Consider the following 16671-nt stretch of genomic DNA (forward strand, 5'->3'; position numbering starts at 1 on the left):
CATAATTCTTCTCTTCAAGTAGTTTAGTTTCTAGCACAGAAAACTCACAATTTTCAACCTCCTTGATTCAGACTACTTTAAACAAAAAATTCTCACCTCAGACATAATTATTTTAACAGCATTGGTTCATAACATCGAAACCACACACTAGCATTGCATAGCATGTATATACCACACACTTGTGTATTCAAGGTTAAAAAGTAAAAATATTGTTTTCTTGTTTCAATTTCTTACGAATTCAGACCAAGAGTTTTGTAAACGCACTAGGTATACCATGTTAAAAAGTTGTTTCGAGCTAAGTAATATTTTTCCGTTATGTAAAATCTTTTTTCATAAATTAAAATTTATAAGCTAAAAATTTTAAAGGAAAATGTATGTTTCACAGTAAGATAAAAAATAAAGAACAGAAAGAATCAAAACAGTTCTTAAATGCGTATAGTGCTTTATTTTCTTTCTCATCACATTCTTAAAAATTACTCACATAATGACTTTAAGACGCGTAATGAAATTGGCAAAATTTATTGCAAAATATCAAGCTTTGAATTTCACAGTCACTAAACGTCAAAAAAATGTGGAATACGACTAATATAGCACCGGGAAAGTAAAACTTATCTGCTTCTGCTTCTATCTTCCTGAATTCAATTTTTAAACAAAAATGCTACATCTCGCAGAGAAATATTTTTCAATTGTAATCTTTTAATTTCTAAAACATATTATTATAAGATAAATCCCTTTCTCAAAATTTTCTCTGAAAAATGAAATTTTATAAAACTTCAGATTGGAAAACAATTTTAGTAACATAATCCAAAATAACTGGTACTTAAAACAAAAAGTATTAATTAATAAATTATTATTATTTTATTGCTCAAACGAATGAATCCAAAGTGTCATAATGTGTCAAATAAAGATGGCTGCCTTTATCACGTTTTATATTTCTGTTTCCGGAAAGAATTAGCTCTTTATTCGCAAAATGCGGATAGAGAAATGCTATAATAATAATAAAGAATTTTAATACTACGGACTGTATTTAATGATATTCACATTTGTATTATAATCTTTACATTTTAGTTGCAAATATAACAAGCTAAATATATCATCGCATGAGCACTTAATAAAATAATTCATTGCTTTTTTTTTCTGTTTAAACATGAAACAATTTCTTTCTATGTTTCATTAGAAATGGCAACAGATATCACAATTATGTCAGATCCTTCTCTAATATTCGCTATATAAGAAAGAGATTGCTTTTTTTCTTTTCTGAATTTAACTGTTGTGAATCAAGAAAAATTAGAAATAAATTGTAAACATGAACTTAGGGTGAAATACATAGAATAAAAACAGAACAAATAGTTAAATGATGAAATATATACATAACTTTTGTATATACTAATTTGTACGGGTTTTAATAGTTTTTTATTGTTTTTACAAAACTGTGAAAGTGTTGGGGAATGTTTCTTCTAAAGTGAAGATCTCGTTTTACTAGTTTAAGTCTGTTCTTAAGAAGTACCTTAAGTTAAGAATTTCTTACTGATTTTTATTATGACTCAAGCAGACTGATATCGCTCTAATTAAGTTTTGTTCATAGCTTATGATTTAACTCTCGCAAAATCACTAATTTGATCCTTACTTGGAAAAAAGACGAAGCACTTTCACTTAATTTGGCTATTATTAATTGATAGTGGATTGGTTTGTTCCCCTTGACCAGTCAATAAATCTACGGTCAATGACAATGTCTACTATTTCAGTACTTTAAATTTACATTGTAGAAATTTTTATGGTTCAAAATATTATTATTATTATTATTATTATTATTTTTAATTTGCTTCAGTAAAAACCTAAATAACTTATACATTTACTTCAAAATACCAACTAAAACTTATTCCAATAATTAATCGCTTTAATTAAATTTATGTTCCTTGGAGAGGATATATGAAAAACCTTTTCTAACAATAAATTATACATACATATATATATATATATATATATATATATATAATGAGCTTGGACTATCGAAATTTAGGTCACAGTAAATGAGTAGTAAATATAGTATAGTCAAAATATAGTAGTCACACTATATTTTGAAAATTATATGATGTATATTTACTTACAATTTAATTAATCTGTTAAAGCAACACAGGGTATACAAACTATATTATTTAAGTAGCTAGGGTAAAAAAGAGCATTTAAATAATTAGGCGCAAAATTTTCGTTTTTTAAAGTTACTAGAACTGAAAATTAATAGTGTTATCTTTTGCCATTTCTTTCATGCAAAATAAAATGGGATTTAAACAAAATAGAATTACAATTGCATTTCAAAGGCACAATATGTCACATTTCTGCTATCTAAACATTCTTTGACGACTTCATATTTTATTTATTTACATTGCATATATAGCACAAGCTTTCTTTTCAAACAAACAATGACTTAATGTAAGGAAGTGCATGAAAAATCGGTCCATTCCAACTGCATAGATTTGGAATGAGCAAAATAATAATAATAATAAAAAAAAAAAAAAAAAAGATCGATGCAATGAGAGGTTGAACTATGGGACATCAGTTTAGAAGCAAATGAGCGCTTATTCAATCCACTAGTAAACTGAATGTATTTTCAACATATTATAGTAAAGATTATCTCTAGTCGAATTTAAATAATCTGTTTAGCAAATTGACAAGAAATTAATATGTTAGGAGTTTTTTTCTATATATATGATTCTTCTGAATTTGGCAAAATTTCGAGTAAATTCTCTGAATGAGTAATAAAGATACACTCCTTTCCCCCGTCAAAAAATCCTTAATATTGAGTTTGAAAAGAATAAAAGATGCATCACCCTTACATTTCAGTTGGCGCTATATACATGTGCTTGAGAGTAAAATGTACGTACATAGTGACCAGAACTTTTTTGTAATGAAGAAAAAACTCTTCTTTACCATCTTCGTTGAATTTGTAAGCATATAAATATAATATTTCTGTTTATATGTAAAATAAATTTATTTATATGTAAAATAAAAATTAATGTTATATAATTATTAATGCGTAAAGGTAAAGTATACGCAAGGTAAGAAACGTAAAGGTAAAAATTAATGTAATATAATTATTTATTTACTTCCCATATCAACTTCAACTATTTTGAGATGTATAGAAATAATATATTATGTTAAATAATATATCACAACTAATTAATTTAATTTGTAAAACTGTGAAATTTGGTTATAAGTAATTTCATATTTTTTTAACCGTTTCCAAGCAGATTGAAATGACGTCCGTTCTAGTAATGATGCCATAAAATGTCTATGGATATATGTGATGATTTTCATAATTACATGATCATCAAAACATAATTCCATGAGCATTAAAATAAAAATTTTAAATATGCTTTTGCCATGAACTTCTCTTCGTGTTTGGTTGGGCTTTATATTAATTGCTAAACCCTCACACATACCTATAAGCACTGTTTTTCATAAAAAAGTTCTATATCATTTGTCATATTTTTAAATTTCATCGTGTATTATTACATCAGGAAATATTTAAAGGCTTTTTCGATTAACTTAAAGAGATTGACTTGTTGGAAATTTTCTCAGGTAATTATTCAAAAAGAAGTGAAATTAAATATGACTTCTTTCATATTCAGACAAAAAACATTTTTGGTGTGTCACTAATATGAATTTCTTTTCAGTTTATTGATATGCTCAAAGAAAGTTTTGTTTACGTATTTCAAACAAGCTAAAAATAATTCGTAAAAGTTAAATAATAACCCAGTCTAGATATCGCGCATCGTTAATAAATATTCAGAAAATAAGTATGCATAAACATTATATAAAAAATTACTGACATTTTCTTTATATTTCAGTACTAAATTTTGTCTATTGTGTTTGAGGATGTGATAAAATAATCTTTTGTACAGATGAATAACTTCAAAATATTGTGCATTTGCAGTTTATTAAATAATTATAAGTGGCAAAGTTCATTTTGCGTTGAGTTTTTTGTACTTTCATAGTATCATGGAGCTTTTGTACATGAAAGAAATGAACTTTACCCCATATTAATATATGCACATATGATATACAATGAATTTAGCTCTATTAAAATAAAGATTGCTAGTAGCGAGTGAAATTGTATTTTGAACATTAAATATGAGAACTTCTCCAGCAAGGCAATCTCTTCAATGAATCTTTAGCATTACGTAAGATTATATAGATGATTCCATCTGATTTAGAGGATTTTCATCCATTATGGATCGTCGACCTGTACAAGAAACGCAGATTCAAGTTCATTTATGGTTATCACTCTAAGAATGAGGTTGGCAAAACCACGAATTCCCATTCGTAGTATGCAAAGCAGTCTTGGATCCTCCTGGAGGAGGATGATATAGATGAAAGCTACTCGGGTGATGATACAAAGACTGATGCTGGTCTGGAGATAAAGTCTGCTGCCCATGGTGATGTCCGTAAGGTACACCAGGATGGTCTAAATTACTTGGGTGCACAAATAGTTGATGTGGTTTTAGGGGTAAATGTTGGAGGGAATTAGGATCTGTTGCAGTCATATAGTGCCTCATATGAGGCATTGCTGCTGCTGCAGCGACAGCAGCCGCTTCGTTGAAATTGTCCCTAGGTGATACAGAACTTGGCGGCGTCATGGCATTACAGTTGTCCAAATAAGATGCTCCTGTCTGGCTATACGGTGACGATGATTCTGATAATTTAGCAGCAGACTGTAACATGAGATCACCATAAGGTGGATCGGAGCCTTGTCCACCTGGAGGAGTGGGTAGAGTTCCTTGGATGGCATCACCATAGCAACCATGGCGAGTCGCATGTGCCCCAGCTGATCGGATAACAGATTCTCTGCTGACATATATCTGGCGTAAGAGCGTGGTAGCCGGTAGTGAAGCTGGAGCTGGATGTCCGGCTATCCACTGTATAGGACGCTGCGTGGGTGATCCAGCGGTCGGAGGGAATGACTTTAACATGAGTACATCCGGTGAACTTCCGCCTGGCGATCCATTGTGTTGAGGCAGATGCCGATTCATAACGTCCTCTAAATCTTTCACTGACATAGTAGAGGATGTTTTCATACAGTTGGGATCATATGCACTTGGAGCAGCGGGGGACCGCGTCCATGGCCTAGTAACTTTATCACTTTTATCCGGCGAACTGCTGGAGGCTCCTCTTCCCCTACTGCCGGAAGAACTGACACCAGTTTGGTTGCAAGACATATCGTCGACAACCAGATCATTGCTGCTCACATCGTTGTAACCGGTACCATTGTCCATTGACAGAACTTCGAGACTAGCTGATGATGAACTTCCTGGACGAGGACTTTTGATGGTATCATTGGTTTCGGATGAACCTGGCAAATTTTCTGTTGGCTTCCTTTTCCTTTGACGCCCACCTTGATGCTGTCGATCATCCATGGAATCGTTGGTAGTTTCTCGTTCTGAAGTTGGCGGTCCAAAATAAACAACACCAGGGAACTCTCTCGTTTTTGGAGAGGAGTTACATGACTTTTCCTGTAAAATATAAAAACAATATTTAAATTTCATTCTCAAAATATTCTACATTAAAAAAATGCAGCATGAGTTTGAAGCACATGTTATAATAATTTGATATGATATACTATATATGTAAAGGCCTAAAGTAATCTTTTAAGATATATATTACGGTTGTAATGGTTGTCTAAGAGTTTCTATTACTAAACACTGTTATTTAGCTTGCTTTATGAAGTTGTCAACTATTAAATCATAGAATTAAAAATTAGTTCACTTAAGATGAAACTTTCAGTGTACACAGAAACCTGGTGATAATACGCTTTTCTTAGTATATTTTTAAAACTAGAGGTCGTCTTGAAACCTGCAGTTTTTACAGCATTGTCATTTTAAGTTTTTCACGCTGAAATCGAATAGTATGCAATTTTTGCTAACTGATAGAGTATACAATCTATCGCTTTTGTTTATTTATTAAAGGGTACTCTTAAAACGCTGTTTTTAAATATGAAAATAAATACAAGTAATTAAGAATATAAAAATGATAATGATTCCATTAATTAATTTAAAAAAGATTTTAAATTTTTAATTCCATTACATTAAAATTGCTTCCAGTGTTACAAAGCAAAAACACGAGTTATTCTTAAAAGAGCCATTTTTGCGAGTCCATCAGCTGTATACAGTACAAATATCACACAACACTGCCAAAACGTAATCACCACTTTCCTTAATGGATTTTCATCATGTTCATACGAGATAATGCGTTAGGATTTATGGTGTGTCCGCATGTTGTGTAGAGTTTTAGCTTCACAATTCTCAGCCTAATTCACTTGTTTGAGTATTAGTACAGACTGAGACTTCGTGATTTATAAAAGCGATAAAACACATAGCACATCAACACTCTGAAATCTTACCTGCTGCAACTGTGCAGTGATTTATGATTTTTGTATATGAAACCATATTTCGTATAGTCTTTCGAGAATTAAAAAATTGATGGTCATCTTGAATATGCTATAATAAAATTTATAGCTTTTCAGTGTTTCAGGAGCTTAGTGGTAGTTTAATTTATTGTATACGAATACTACCTTAAGAACTTTGCATAATTTTGAAAATTTGGCGGCTCTTTTGAGTTGTCATGTTTAAATAAAGCATTAAATAGCACACACAAATTTTGCATTACTACCAGTTTTATGAAATAAAGTATTTACACTAGAAATTACAACACATTGCAAGAGAAGGCTTGGAAAAGCAAATTAATATTACTGGAAAAATTAAAAGCGTTGCTTCAAAATCCAAAAAATTCGGATTATGAATCTTCTTCAGAGAATTTGTCTCCAAATTCAATTAAGAGAAGGAATCTAAGAGGCGATGACATTTATGGCTTGAAGAATTATCAGGAAATAAGAGCTGCTATAAATTAATTCACCATTAATGTCACTTTCAACAATATTAATCTACTATATAATAAGTTAGCGTAAGTTTGCAATAACAATAATTACCTGTAAGTGGTATTTTCATTATTTTTTTTTAATCTGCTCGGTTCAGTTCCGTAAGGAAATAAGTTATTAATCATCACAACATAAGGTAGAAAATTATACTTCTTGCCAGAATTGTATAAGTGATTTAAATAAAAAATAAATTAAGCATAGAAACTAACAAGAAACAACGAAAGGTCTCTTAAATTATACCTTCTTTGTAAATATTTAATCGCAACATTCTAACATGTTTGTACGTAGTATTATTTCCAAGTTATCAAAATAATAGCAGTATAATTTGAAATTAATTACGTGTAGAAGTTCCAGTCGACTAATTTCACTAATTTATATGCTTCTTGAACAGAGTTGGCATTAAGTTTTTTGCTCTTTACAGAATCATTTTTAAAGTTCCTTCTCACACAAACATCAATAATTTAAATAACGTAACAGCGGAAAAGAGACATAGTTTTTTTTTGGAACGTACAGAAATTTCTTCTAGAATTCATCCATTAATTTTAAGATTTTTATTCCTTGTTTTTTTAAATATCGAAAAAATCACAACCAAAATCACACGAAATTGCCTAAACCACTGAAAACTCCTAACATTTTTATCATTTTTCCTTTAAAAGTAAAAGTTTTAATTTTAGAATTCATTATTGCCTATATTAAATGCACTGTTCATGTATATGTACTAGGTAATTGATATTGTTTAAACGCTTTTATAACATGTATTGGTACTTTTCCATTTTGCCGGCGCAAGCGATAAAGTCGCCAAAAATGGTACAACTGATACCAAATGAAATATACTCTCTGGTAATCTTTTACGCCTCATTTTCAAAACAAGTCGAAGCCCACCAGCGGCCGAGCGGTAAAGTCGCTGAACACTGGTAGTTCGGTTCGAGGTTCGAATCCCGCGAACGGGCTGGCTGCATGGGCGTTTTTGTGGTTTTCCCTATGTGTAACATGTATACGAGCCAGTTTTCCTTAGAAAGTCCTCCACGAAGGCATCCCTCCTCTTAGGCAGATAGCCCTCGAGGCTTTGCCATAACACGCACACAAAACAAGTCGCAGCCATTTCTTATCAGATTGATTGTTTCTTTCAATACTGGCATACAATTACATAGAATTTTTACCAGATAGTTCAATTTTATACCCTAAGGCCATTCGCGGTAATTAAGTCAATTAGAATGCAATCACACTGCTCACCCGAAGGCGAAAATATAGAAAAGGCAAAGTCAAGGGTTAAATTTATCCATTCTAATGAAAATGCACTACGAAGTAAAGCACTGCGGTTTTACATAATTTCTGAGTAAGCTATTTGTACGAATTGAAATAATTCTTGCATTTAAACTTGTATTCCATATTAAGATTTAACTTAAAATTTATGTAGATAATTAACTGAGAGAATTAGATTTTTGTAGCGTAGTTTACGTAAGATGAGATCACTTGGGGTCACGTGATAAGAAACTGCGAATCAGGATGTTGTACCATGAAAGCATAGTAAATTCTTAAATTAATATCTTTTTACAAAATTTTAAGCGATATTAACATGTTCATGCCATCAAAATATAAATTTCTTAGTACTAACATTTGTTAAAATTTTTTATGTGTATACTGTGTGTTGCCGCCAATCAAGTCTGCTTGGCGAGATTTGCGCCGGCGAAACGGAAAAGTACCCATGTATTTAATAAAAGACTTGGACCTTATGCTAATACAATGCATGAAAAATAGAGAATGTTATAGAAATATAAAATTCAACCCATATTATTCAGTAACTCCTTCCACTGAGCGCCTAGTACATTTCATGAAGGTATTTTTTTTTTCTAGAAACATAGATTACAAATCACTTATGAATATTTATTCACTAATAGATGCAGGTCTACATTAAGAGGTTGCTCTTACTAAACATGAACCAGAGATTTTGCTTTACGCTACTGCTATATGGGCACCTTGCAAAGCAAGAGTCAAAGTATGGCAAGTCACAGAAATCAACTGAAACTTCTGTAGAATAAGATTTTCTAACTTCCCACTCGCTCTGCAGGATTCCTCAGCAATTTCATAATTCACAATGATTTAAAAATTACTTTGATGAATAATAACCTTTTGAATTTCATTTCAAGATTTTATAGTTGTGAAATTTATCATTTTGATATCACTTACGGCATCAAAAGATACTACCCGAAGGCCATAAATACTATACAAGCGATTAAGGAACTTAAGAACACCTTTTCTTATAACATACGATACAAATTTCGTACCCTGTCGGTAGTGCTTTTCCAGAGTAGAAAATAATTCGACTTAAAGAGAAAAAAAGTAATGATCATATGCTGCGGTACTACAAAAGCTTTCTAATTTCTTTCTTCCTTAAACAGTGAAGATATGATTTATTTCTTTTCTTTTTTACATAGTTCCCAAACCCTTTTAAATAGTAAAGATTTTTTTTTTTTTTTAATTACCTCAAAGTACTTCGTATTCAGGTTATATAAAGAAATTATTTTCTTCAAGGTACTTGACTGAGGCTGCTATGAAAGCTCTTGCAGGCTCTAAGCTGATATTCATATATATCAGCTTAGTATCCAGGAAACCAAGAAGTTATCTTTTTACTCCAAAGGGGCGTTAGCCTAGAAGGGTTATTAGTCTCTAAATTGCGTCGAATCACTAAAAGCGTTGAATCACTTTTCAAATTGTTGCCCCAAATATTATTAATGTCTTTTATATTTGAAGAAATTCATCGAATTTTGAATAACGTAGTCCTCCACCAGAATACGGGCACCTGGAAGCCCGGAATTTTGAATTTCAAATTAATTTTATTATTTATTTCATATTTTGTAAAACTTTAACGAATTTCTAATTAAAAAAACTCAGTGATTTCAAAGCCAGCCGTGGCAACACTGTACAGATTAAAACATTTTCATCTCCAGTGCGCGAGACTGTCTGTCGGGAATTCTAAAGATCTATGCTGTTTTTAAATCTTTTTAGCCCAAATGCTCTGGAAACGTGTATGTGTGTGTAAATGAAAAAAAAAATAAATAAATAAAAAAAAAAAAATAAAGAAAAAAAAAAAAAAAAAAAAAAAAAAACGTCTCCTTGGGCGTAATATAAAATCTGAAAGCTTTCAGCTTTTTTTAAAAATCAGACCTTGTGTTATTTTTTATCCGTTAAGAATTCAAAATGCAAAAACTTTTGTTTTATTTCTACCCCTTGCTTTGCCTTCGTAAAACGCTTTAACTATTATTTTTTAATTTTAATTTTAATTTTTATTTATTTATTTACTTTTACCATCAATCCACCCTTATGGTGCACTTCTTGCGAAGCAAGAACAATTTATGCTGAAGTTTTAGTGACTAATCTAAGTTATCTAAGCATCCAGGTATAAAACTATTTTTTTTATTTGAAAATATTTCTTTTCTTTAAATTAATTATTAAATTATATAATTCTATGCACCATAAACGATTTTTTTGTTCTCTAAGCTATGCAGCATTACTTTCTTTCCCAATTTTGATTAGACCTTGATTATATTGCCCTGGCTTCTAAGGTCCGAAGGTTATAGTCCCAGATTATAAAGGGGCTAAAATTTTTCCTGTTCTTTTTTCATAACCTTGTTTTCTCATTATAAAAGCTAGTAAATGAGTTGAAGAATATAACCTTACTTTGAATGGCTTCAGAGTAACCTTATGCCTAGAATGCCATGCTGCTTAACTGTGCTCTGATTCTGATATTAAAATTCAAGTGAGATGCACATTTTAAAAGAAATTGTTAAGCAAGCTTACAATCTATTCCTTTGTAAAGGTACGAGCTATATGAAAGGCCATAGAAATTTCTTTACACAGCAATGCATGTAATGAGTTATAACATGTTTCTTACCGATCCGCGATGTGAACGGTCTCGTTTATTAGCATCGACGTCCAGATCTGTGACTCTGTCGTACGTCTGGCCTTCGTCGGTACGCTCGCTGGTGTTATCCGGTCGAGGGGTGGGCCTCTGCTCAATATCAACGTCCCCGGATGCAGAGTTGTCTATAAATGAAGAGGTAAAATAATTTGTGAAGTATCATCTCTACTAAAAACTGGTTAAATCCTAGACACGACGCCTTTTTCACGGTTTTTGGATTTCGATAAAAAACTCACCAAACTTAATGATAGATACACGACGATATCCGTCATTAAATTTGTTTGATCTATGCATAAAATGCTTCTTGTTAGAAATTGACATGTTTTAGATTTTTTAGCCATAAAAAGAGTTTATTGCAAACAAACAATATTTATTTATTATTATTTGCAAACAAACAATGAAAACATCATTGTATGTTTTTCTTCCTTACTGATATTGTCAAAGAAATTAATTAAATGTGGAATTAGAGGGGAGGGAAGAGTAAAAAATAAGCGAAAATTACAACTTATTTTTTAGAAATTGATGGAAGATTTCAAACTACATTTCCTAAATGGCATTAAGTTTTTTGAAAAAAATGACATTCTAAGCTGAAGCACCAGACGCCACCTATGTCTAGGATTTTAAATATTTAAACAGTTAACACATAAAAACGCAAACATATACATTAGTGCCAGAAATATTTAATATGTTGTTATGAAGTGTGATCTTAAGATCTATTTACGTTGTATACTTCCCTATACTGTAAATAAATGTAAAATATGTGAAAATTTCTAAGTTCGTGTTTGGTTTTTAACTCAAGATGTTACGTTTTAAAACGAGGCAATTCGGAGTATTTTACTGAAAACTTTAATGTAGCCAAAATGCATATTGTTATGAATTTTGTACTTAGATGTTAAATTTTAGTAGAACCGTAAACAAAATTTTTGTATTTTTCTGTGGAATGTGGCGCGAGAAAAATTTTAAGAGAAAGCTATACCGGAAAAGTAAAAATACAGGGGCACGTGCATTTCACATTGAGTAAATGGGTATCTTGGTAATTTGTATTGAAACTGAATAAATATAATTGACCACTATGTTAGCTGTAACCGTAATTCCACCCCCGTATTGCTTTCGAGTAATTTAGAGAAGGAAAAATTACTATAAATATCTCGCGGCCGGTTGAAAACTATTTAAGGCCGAAGAGAGAACATCTACTCATAACTGTTTAGTTAGCTGGGCTGTTGCTATTGTTACGAGTTCAGCGTGATATTGGATTAGCTTTCTCTTTAGATGCGCTTTATATTGCATTGTGTTTAACGTTCTTAGTAGTTTGTCGTGAAGCTAATGACTATACTGTGTGATACTGTGAACACTTGTAGCAATATTTCTGTAGAAAATTTCAGAGTTCTGAAACATTTTTTTAATAAAAATAAATTTTTATTAACTTATTATCAGACTTGTGCATTCAATCTATTACGAACCCGTACGCATGCAACATTATGTTTTCAGAAATAACCTCGCTATTTGGATATGTATAATTTCTAACAAATTATAAAAATCCTTCCTCATAAAGACGCTTTATGTTGCTGTTGAAAGTACTGACATTTTAAATTAATGTATTTAAATTAAATCACTAAATGAAACTTTTTCGAGATTGCTACAATCCAGCGAAAATATTGTGAAAGAACATTTGATGTGTTTTCAGAAATGTTTTCAGAAAATAAAAATTTTATGAGATACATTCCGCTGACCTCATAGATCATGTGACTTATGTATACCTTTCGTAAACAAACAATGCAGGTGACCTCAGAGATCACGTGACTTATGTACAGCTAATGCAAATGCAAACAGGCAAGGTCATTCTTCCTCTTCTTCTCTTGCGGAATGTATCTCATTTATATATCTGACATCGTTCAGAATTACATTAGGTTAATATCTTTGAGTCTTTTAGTGCTTTAGTTAAATTGTTTTAAAAGCAGCATTATTAGTTGCATTTTATGATACTCTATTAATCTATAAAATTTTCTTAAAAAGGAAAGTAGTTGTGGAAGAAGTTTTATTCATTAATAGCCAAAATGAAGAAAATAATGGAATTATTCCCTTGCCTTTCTGTTTTCTTCAGACAGACAAATTAAATTGCTGTTCCGAAACTTCTAAGATTTAAGATAGCTACAAATGTGTATAGCTACAAATAGCTACACATAAAATAATGTGGTCTTTTATATTCTAAGTTCTTTTTTTCATATACTGATCCAATAGATGCATAAATTCCTTTTCCTTCTATAATGCTATATCGCATTTGTTACGGAAAATTACTTTGCCAACGTACAGGAAAACAGATCTAAAAAAAAAAAAAAAAAAAAAAAAAAAAAACCAGCTAGTTTATCTTTTCTCGTTTACTTCAAACATCATCTCGAAAGATTCTGCAGACGTCTAAAAGAGTAGTAGATAAATTTATAATTGCTAATAATTAAGGCGTCGGTCATAATGCTAAGAATTTAATGAAAATGATTTTTCATCACTCATATTCAATTTTTCTTACTCATAAAACAAATATTCGTAAATGAGTAACTCGAAGAATAATCGCAGCCTCGAACGATATTAAAAAATAATATCAGAAAGTTATTAAGAAACGCTAATATGCGGTTAATATGAAGTTTTTATTAACCATAAATGCCGAAGAAAAGTGCACCACATAAGACTCAAATCTGATTATATTTTGTACTTTGAGTTTATAACAAAATGCAGATTCATCTAGGCTCTAGCGTAAGGACGTGACTTAATGTCCACTTATGTCATTAATGTTGAGTAATTAACAGATTTAAAATCCATTTCTTGATGTTTATGTTCAAGTATAACCTACTTCCATTGAGACAATGAGATTGCCTCCGATAGGGTTAGGAATGCTGACAGCTGAAGTTATAGTGATTATCGAATAACGTTCTTACCGTCGTCCTTTTGAGCCAGCCTGGCCCTGAAGCCACGAAAATCTCGTAATTTATTCAGCTGTAGTTAACGAATTCCGTTACATAGTGTTTTCAAGTTTCCTGCTGTTTTAAATACAAATATTAAAAAAAAAATCTTTTAAAAAGTCTCTCACGAAAGGGTGTCTTCTTTATCCAGATATCTCGAGAGTGCTGATCATACTTAATCAACCAAATCATTCATTATTAACAGCAGAATGCCTACAGCCTGGGGATACTACGACGTAAACATTTAAACCAGCAAACTCAAAAAAAAAAAAAAAAAAAAAAAAAAAAGCAACACTTCTTTAGTCGGTTTTAAGGAAGCTCACGAAAAGTGGAATGATTGATTGTTGCCATATTACAAAGTTCAGTATTTTTGTGAACATTTAACTAAATCAGTTGGTTTTTTTAGCAGGAATTCACATCTGTGCGCATTGCTTTTAGCACAGAAGATCGAATATTTCACACATTATTTTAAAGAGTATCCTTTACTATTCGGTAAACACATTAGTAGTTTTTTTAATTTTTATTAGGCAGTAAGATAGCAATATGCATATGGGATTTTAGAAGAAGTTTATGCTTCTACAGTGTACTCGTACATACAAAAACAAACGATTTTTAAACTTACGTTTTGTTATAGGATTCTGCTTGCACTACAAGTTGAACTTAATGTCCTTCAGAACCTAACAGACTGACAAACGAGTTACCGCTCCAGACTGAATTCAAGCTGAAAGGTCTTATGAAAGTAAAAGTAACCTTTTATTTCAATTTTGAAATTAACAAAAGGCACTACTTGCGCTACAGACAAATTTCCTTCACTTTCGGGTATTTAAAACAACACAAAACTGAAAATTTAAATTCATGTAATGTAGATTGAAACTACACACAGAATAGTTTACTTAATCTGAATCAATTAACACGGCTCGCTTTTAAAGTTGGCTAGAGAAAAGACTCAAAATTGGAATGAACTTTGGCAGCGTTGGCGACAGGACACGAAGTGAGGATACCAAAAGTTCTAGTTCTAAGAAGTTATAGCAAAGTTTCACATCATAATAACTAGTGCATGAACATAAAATCCTATATTTTGACTATTAATCTATAGAATTGCGTTATCCTACTTTTCAGTTTAACAATAGACGTTATACGTGTCTACTTTCGCAGGTTTTGTCATCATACAATTTTTTTAGACAGAGAAAATGGCGAAAGTTTTTTGTTATATATTAGTAGATACTTTTTAAAAATTTAATTTCATACTTCCGCTACACATGTGTTTGTAATAAAATTTAAGGAAGAATTTTAAATGTCTCTTATACTTGTTAACACAGAGAGAAAAAAGCTTGCAAACTACAGTCTGAGTGCTTAAATTTTCTATTTAGAAGTTACTGCAAAGATAAGTATTATACTAGTTATTTGCTGTAAATCGTTGATTAAAACAGAACTGAAGTATAATTAGCGTGAGAGATTGATGGTTAGTGTAAAAATGTAATAAGCGTAAATCCATGTGTTACGTTAACTGCACTAGCAAGTGTGATTAGAGGAGATTTATGTGTTATGTTAACTGCATTAGGAATTATCGCGACATTGGCACTCCAGACATTACGTACTGGGAGGGCGCAGTACCTCTGCCTCCCTCTTTGTCCGGGCTGGTACCACGTTCTGAACTGCTGGGGTCGTCATTCCTCAGGTCTCGTGAAGATGGCAACTGACTGAAGTCCATAACGCAGTGGGGATACTCAACGTTACTGAAATCATAATGAAAAATAATTTAATTTCACATTGTAATTTATTACTTCTCTCAATATAAACATAAATAATTGGAACATATATAATGAAGGAATAAAAAGTAATTTTTCAGATTTTTAGATCTGTCATGTATTTTTAGATCTGTTATGTTAAACATAGTAATTTCAACACATAATGAAAGAGTAAGAAATAATTTTTCATATTTTTAGATCTGTTGTATATTTTTAGATCTGATATATTAAGCATAAATAGTTGGAACACACAATGAAAGAATAAAAAATAATTATTCAGATTTTCAGATCTGTTACATTCTTCCCTACCCCATACAGCTGAGATAGCTAGAATGACTTTAGTTTAACTGCTTGAGCCCCAGGAATATTTCGCAATAGAGCTACTTTTAATTCATGGCGGAAAAAAACCAAGCGGTATGAAGGCTTTTTGACTTATTTACATCAAGAAAGGCCAGTTTATAATATAATTAATCATCTTTTATGAGATTATTGCATGCATTAATTTATGCACTATGTAAGAAAGAAATTCATCTTATATGCTTTGATAAAAATAAAAGTTATGAAAGTTAATTGATTTTTAATTTAAATAATGCTGTAAGATATTTCTCCCGCTTTCCTAGCGTGCCTTCGTGGTGTAGTGGTTCTGCACGCTGGGCCGGTATTCCAGAGGTCCGTGGTTCGATTCCTGGCGAATCTTTCCTGCTTCCAAAAAATATTCCTTATATCTCTACAATGCTTATTTTTAAAATAAAAAAGTACTTTTAGTTTACAGTACTAGCATTTAAAGTTCATAAATAAATAGCAGTTCTTATGGAATAAAAATATTTGACAATGATGGGAACTTGAAATTATGTTACTTGTAAATGGTTTATTCTAGAAAAAGTAGCAATGCGATCAACAAGAATTAGTAAGTTTAGCAGAATCCAAAGTCCTCAATCGCAAACTGCAGTGAAATATAGTGCATAAAACCAGATATTCGAAAATCCTACGAAAAATCTGAATAGCATGATCACGCTGTGTGAGTCTCAAACGATTAAAAATATTTTATTTAAGAAAGATCCAAACTACAGTATACCATTATCTTATCAATAAAAAATGCTAGGATACTTTGCGGACACAAGG

At 31.3% G+C, this 16671-nt stretch overlaps 1 protein-coding gene across 3 annotated transcripts in view; it reads right to left on the bottom strand.

Annotated features, from left to right (window-relative positions):
- Window positions 1–422: 422 nt before the first annotated feature.
- The window catches only part of LOC118190682 (protein trachealess-like), a 386424-nt gene continuing 370175 nt past the window's right edge, over window positions 423–16671 (bottom strand). For all 3 annotated transcript variants that reach the window (XM_035361440.2, XM_035361441.2, XM_035361442.2), the window contains 3 exons: window positions 15416–15537; window positions 10824–10975; window positions 423–5510 (listed from right to left, as the gene is read on the bottom strand). In XM_035361440.2, coding sequence (XP_035217331.1) covers window positions 4287–5510; window positions 10824–10975; window positions 15416–15537 — 1498 coding nt within the window. In that variant the 3' untranslated portion in view covers window positions 423–4286. The remainder of the gene's footprint in view (window positions 5511–10823; window positions 10976–15415; window positions 15538–16671) is intronic.

Source organism: Stegodyphus dumicola, chromosome 2 (genome assembly GCF_044657685.1).
Source record: "Stegodyphus dumicola isolate Sdum_Otavi_A_Nest chromosome 2, ASM4465768v1".
In the NCBI taxonomy this organism is placed as follows: Eukaryota; Metazoa; Arthropoda; class Arachnida; order Araneae; family Eresidae; genus Stegodyphus; species Stegodyphus dumicola.